Genomic DNA, 6,534 nt, shown 5'->3' with positions numbered 1-6,534 from the left:
TTTGATATGAAAAAATGACATTGTTCTATAAATGAATAAGACTTTCCTCATGATTTCAGCAAAAATGAAACTGTTGTTTTAATGGACTGTAGCGTACCTTCTGATATTCAGTTAAAAAATATTGAAATGGACTGTAGCTTATCTGTTGACATTTACCAAAATAATGAAACTGTCATGGAAAATGAGCAGTACATGTAGCTAACCTGTGTTTGACATTTGACACAAATAAATTCCAAATTGAAATGACTTTAATAAACTCTCTCATTGAATAGCAGACAAGAATTCAGCTAACTGAAACTGTTTAGCTGTGGCTGTTTACCTCTTATTTTGAATTAATGGCTTATATGTCAATTATTTCATATTGACGATATATCTCTGTCAACAAACTTTAATGGCATTTGTGAGTACTAGAGATTGTGTGTCTGTCCCCTATAACGTCTGTAACGCACACAGTTGAAATATTTGTCAGACACTTTCTATTGTATTCTTACACTGATTCATTTTCATGTTTTGATTCTTATGAGTGGACAAACAACTATACCTGTGACACTTTCTTTCATTTGTAACTGCCAAATTCGTGAAGTAAAACGAATAATGTCAAAGCTAGTTTTTAAAAACAACTAGAAATTGTCGATTTTTATTACTTTACAGTGATTATATGACAAAATTTACCACATATCAATAATACAACTTACAAATGATATTATCAAGGAGAAACTTTGATGTTTGACCACGTTGATTGTAAGAATTTGTGAAGTAACGTCTGTAACAGTGACACATTAAATCACATTTAGAAATGAAGATGACTTCAAGTTATCTTGTCATATATTGAGAATGATAGACCCATCCTTGTAGGTTATTCAGAGACAACTCATTTGTTGATGTCATTCAGTTGAAATTTTCATGTCTGTGTCCCACTTTTATTCTGACCCCTACAGAATTGCCAATTTTCTATGCGGTTGTAATGTCAACTAATGAAGTTATATCTAATCTAATATAATCGTAGCATAGTACGTCATACTAGTTCTGCTTGCAAAAGGTAGACGGGACGTGATACAAGGGAGGGACAAATTGTCAATATCGTCTGTAAACAGGTAAACAAAACACGCACACTATCAGCATGTGGATATTTGGCAACACTTCCTCCGCAAACTTAACGTTCCCGTCGTCTGGCCTAGATTTTCGTGACATGAATACATTGAATGGTAGTTTACATACCTTATTTTGATATCTATAACTTGAAAATTACATGCAATATCATTTACTGACCATTATATTCTTCAACCGCTTCCGCACTCATCTCGTCGATAGTCGCCATTTTTGTTTTTCGAATTTCCCGCACTCCAGGCGTTACACAAGTTACACACCGTGCATATGTAATTACACGCTCAATTAAATGATCATGGTGGTGATACAGCGAACCATAGCGTAGAGCCTTTATTCTAACCAAAATTGTCATTTAAAAATCACCTAAAGTAACGTTTTACATATCAAGTGAACGACAGTTCTCTGAGAGACGGCCATACTACGAGGGCACTCTAACTCATCACAAAAAGTTCAACCTTGACGTTGCTGCCCCCCCCCCCCTCCCCCCCCCCCGAAAAGGGAGAGAAAAAGGGCAAGTTAATCATGATAACTGTCAATATTTGACTGAATATGAAGGGTTTTATTGACAATTTAGAGTGGACAAGGCATTGTAAAAAGACTCGTGGCAAGGTTCTAGAAATTGTTATTGTCTGTTACATCATGTGTTATGTGTGCACTTCCGAGCTTCGCGGATTTTTCCAGCACCTGCCACGAACAGTTAGGGATACCATTGGGATAGCTGCAACCTTTGCCCATCGTAAAATCACAACATGGACAGCGTAGTTCAAGGTGCGGACAACTCTCTGTGAAAGATTATCGAAAAAAACTTCAAAATGTCACAGAATGGTATTCGTCATTGATAGTAGATGTTTTTGTCATGTCGTCGTCTGCCGTTCAATGTATCATCAAACTTGGTGGAAGTGCAATAACGAAGAAGGACTCGTTTGAAACCATCGATGCGGAGGCAATCAAGCATGCCGCCAAGATAGTAGAAGAAGTTCGAGGGCGGTGCATTGTGGTCCATGGTGCGGGGTAAGTGATGATGATCCAATACAAGGAAAATACTTCTGTTTTTTCATAGACAAAATACAACAACACGGAAACGTGGTATTTAAAATTTGCATACCTTTGATATGCAAAACATAACCTTGCAGGAAAGAAAGATAGGAATAAAATGCTAAAAAAAATGCTAAAAAATTATTTTATTTACCAAATGGTTGTTTTTTTGTTGTAAGTTACAAATTATTCTCAAAGGTAATCTAAATATTACATCTCTAAGGTTCAAAGCAAGAATAGAGACATACATTTAACGGTTTTCAGCATCAATCTCACCGTACATAAAGTTTTTGCTTACTTTGTGCCGTACTTATAGTCTCACGTGTCTCGCATGAGTTGTGCTCGCTTCGGCAGCACATATACTAAAATTGGAACGATACAGAGAAGATTAGCATGGCCCCTGCGCAAGGATGACACGCAAATTCGTGAAGCGTTCCATATTTTTTCCTTTTTATGTAATATTTATTCATAAAATATGCAGATAGATATTCTTTAAAAGTCATATCTGTCACATTACCTATGATTTTAGTGAGCAGCACAGAGCTGTTTCACCCAGAAGTATTGTGTGCATTCATTTAAAGTTAAGAATATATGCAAGAATAAAGTGTGTTCATTAAAATCTTTAAAGAACGGCTAACAAAATTGGACATTGAAAATTGGACATTGAATGAAGGGAGTCCTGTATGAATTCAGTTCTACTTAACTTTAAAATGTCATAAATTTGTGAAATAAGAGCAGAAGTCATCAAAATTTGTGAAAATTTGAAAAAAAAAAAAAAAATCATGAAAAATACGAGAAAAGTTCAGACACACATACAGACGGACATATACCATAACCTCAAATAACATACTGACTAGATCAGTTGTGCTAAAAAAGATAGGAAATCAGAACTATGTGAGACATCTTGTGGAGTAATCACTTCTGTCAACATCCTTTCATCTGAATTACTTTATGAGCTTCTCATATTGACTTAGCCAGTCAGTGTGTCTCAGATTTCAAGTCAAACTTTCATGCATGAACTTCCAGTGTAGTTGTTCACAGCCACTTCAAAACACCTTTTCCATGTGTCACTATAATCACATTTAGCTTTTAAATTCTGTGAGTAATCTCCTCAAATGAAGACAAGTGATGTGGTAGAACTTGTGGGTGAAAGCTATAAAAAAGTGACTTTCCTTTAGAGTGTGTGCATAGAAATGGATAGGGGAATACTAGATTGGTGTGTAGGATATATGAATATAGCACTTGCTAAATGGTGTAAGGGCATGTATGTAATGTACATTTATTACAAGTACTAACTTTAGTGTAATGCATCAAATGTTGATAACAAAAGTTGGAATATCCATTGGTAGTATTTCAACTCATTAGCATGGAAGATTCCTATCTTTCAGACTAGCAGATAAAAGTTGGAATATTCACTATATGTTCCACTTGTGTATAAATACTCATTAGCCTGGAAGATGCCTGCTTGTAATACGTTCAACTTCCATGCTGCAGTGGAGTAGCAAGTACTAGTAATTATATAGTAAGTTTAGTAAAATTTTCATCATAAAAATATCTGTGTGATATCTAATAAGGGTAAAAACTAGCAATACAAGAACTAAGTAAAACTTATACCAAATAATAAATTGTGTTGAAAAATGAAGTTCTTTTTGAATTTTTAAAATTGGATAAAACATTGACCATGATATAATTTTTATATTTTTTTGCAAGTGATTGACAGGCGAAATTATGCTAATTATGGCTTAAGTACATTTTTAGCTTCTGATTTATAATAGTAAAAATTAAAAGTAGTAAAGGGCACTGAATTTGTTTTATAATATTAACAATTTTCTCCTCTTTAAACCTAAGAAAATGTCAGCAATACCAAGGTGAGGAAGATTTAATAATATTTATTCTATTTTTACAAAAACTATAATATTTCCACTTGTAACATTTTTGTAGAAATTGACCAAAGTGGACTTTTCCGACATGGTAATTTTCAAAATACTTGACAGAGTGACCCCAAAGTCTCACTATTTCCTTTATTGGGACTGTTTTATTGGCCTAATTTTTTGTAAGGGCACTGCTGTACTGAAAACATCTAGGAAAAAAAGCTCTGAAAAAAATCATAAATTTTATCATTTGTCCAAAAGTGCCGAAATTGGCCGAAAATGGCTGGAAAGGGGAATTCAAATCCCTGTAACCTTTGCACCAGTGGAGGTATCACTTTTCAATTTTCAGTGTAAATTAATTATTACTAAGTATTTTACCAGAACAGACTAAAATAGACATACTAATTACTATATACAGAGAACCTTTTTAGCACAACTGAAATGATAAGGTTCAGTAGTGCTATAGGCATGGCAAAGTGTCTGTCTGTGTGTGTGTGTGTGTGTGTGTAAACAACTTAAAGTAAAAAACTGCTGGACTGATTGCTTTGATATTTGGTGGTCGTGTTACTTCTGGTGTCTAGTTGGGAAATTGTTCAAATGAAAGTGATTGCATCAGGGATGTGGGTTTTGGGTAAAAAAATGTGATTTTTGGTCAAAAAACTTAAACTCAGAAACTACTGGGCAGATTGGTGCGAAATTTGGTGGGAACATTCTTAAGGGGGTGTAAAGTAAGATTTGTTCATGACGGGATGATTCCATCAGTGATATGCAAATTAGGGCTGAAAATGTGTCTTTTTGGTTAAAAATCTATAATTCCAAAACCACTGAGCAGATTGGGCTGAAATTTAATGGAAATGCATTTAGGGATGTATGGACGAAGATATGTTAAGCATACCATGATTCCATGAGTGATATGGCATTAAGGTGTAAAAATGTGAATTTTGGTCAAAAACTTATATCTCAAAAAATACTAAGTGAATGAGTTTGAAACTTGGTGAGATGTTTCTAGAAGTGTTATTCTTTGTCATTGCTTTTCCTCAAAAATCTTCAACTCTGAAATTACCCAGTAGATTGAGCTTAACTTTGTTGAGAATGTGTAGATTTGTTGTCATTAATAGCTGACACAGTGAGAACAGTACATTATTAATTAACTATAATGTTTACTTTACTATTTCCTCTGGTGGTAAAGCCTGTAGCATGGCCAGTTTGGTTTATGACTGGATTATGTAATATATTGTAAGACAGCTGTTTCATCGCCTACCCATATAAACTGAATGTAGCTGGCTTTTACAATATTACAGGGCTCGAAATTAACTTTTCTCCCTGGTAGCCCCTGTGGGCTACCATTCATAAAGGTCAGTAGCCCCATGACCTTCACTGGTAGCCCCATATATTTGTGTACATAGTTATCATACAACAGTGGTTTACCAACACTGAATGTGGACTATAATGTCTGTTTAACAATGTAAAAATGGTTGATAATAAAGTTACGAATTTCTGTTGTAATGATAGGACAAACGTCTCAAGTATCTATGATTACTCATATGGCATAAACTATGAACACACCATGACCATTCATCTACTTGACTGCTTGACCATTTTACACCAGTCCATCAAAAGACCGTGTTTCGATGTCATATACCATCAGCCTCATCTATTACGTACTGATTGTCGTCGCATGAAATTTGAGTTTCGTAATTCCCAGTCTGTATATTCGTTCATTTGAAACCATGCATTTCCTAAAATGTTTTACATTAAAATCCGAAATGTGAATGAACGCATCGACTTCGGCTATGATTCCATCACCACTCGAGCCGAGCATTACGAAAATGACAAAATTGACATCGTACCGAAAATGGGTGAACGGGTCCTGCTGTCAGTAACCAACAACTTCGTGTCAAGTACTAACAACGTAAGGAAGTGCTTCACGGATTAAAACGCATGTTTTTTCATCACTGTTTGCAGAATTGTTATCACGAAATGTACCCCGGAAGTATCTGAATTAGCTGACATCGCAGCACATGGTGCGTCCAGGGTGTGACGTCATAACATCGTTGTTAAATATAAATATTCATGAGAGAATAAAATGATATGTAGCGATGTAGACGTCAAACACATCGCGTCCTGCATACACATTGGTAAGACGCGTTGACGTTCGATGTTCAGCGGGAACGTATTGTGTTGGTTATATTAGCGACACGACGAAGGCCTGACATGTCAGCTTACTGTTTACGTCAGTAGCCCAAGTGGGCTACCAAATACAAAAAGTAGTAGCCCCGTGTCAACATTTGGTAGCCAAATGACACGGGGCTACCGTTAATTTCGAGCCCTGTATTACAATAAGACAACCAAGAAAGATAAACCTGTTACATTGGTATGACTTGGTTCCAAATTGATTTAAAAAAATAAAGAAGTACAAAACCTTGTAGACACATCCCTTTAAAGTTTGATTAGGATGTTGCTATACTTGTCTTGTACACTTCCAACATAGGATGGCTGGATTATGATGATGGAAATTAGG

The 6,534-nt window shown here is 35.4% G+C and overlaps 1 protein-coding gene and 1 non-coding gene across 2 annotated transcripts in view; both read left to right on the top strand.

The window, feature by feature from the left end:
- The first annotated feature begins 1,817 nt into the window (after nt 1–1,817).
- Nucleotides 1,818–6,534, top strand: part of LOC144448579 (uncharacterized) — a 47,340-nt gene continuing 42,623 nt past the window's right edge. Inside the window, exon 1 of the mRNA XM_078138855.1 lies at nt 1,818–2,118. Coding sequence (XP_077994981.1) covers nt 1,964–2,118 — 155 coding nt within the window. The 5' untranslated portion in view covers nt 1,818–1,963. The remainder of the gene's footprint in view (nt 2,119–6,534) is intronic.
- Nucleotides 2,481–2,587, top strand: LOC144448733 (U6 spliceosomal RNA). Its single transcript, XR_013482124.1, has one exon. It is a non-coding gene; the product is annotated as a U6 spliceosomal RNA (small nuclear RNA).

Source organism: Glandiceps talaboti, chromosome 17, assembly GCF_964340395.1.
Source record: "Glandiceps talaboti chromosome 17, keGlaTala1.1, whole genome shotgun sequence".
NCBI lineage: Eukaryota > Metazoa > Hemichordata > Enteropneusta > Spengelidae > Glandiceps > Glandiceps talaboti.
The sequence above is the reverse complement of the archived record's forward strand: the minus strand, read 5'-3'. Positions and strand labels throughout refer to the sequence as shown.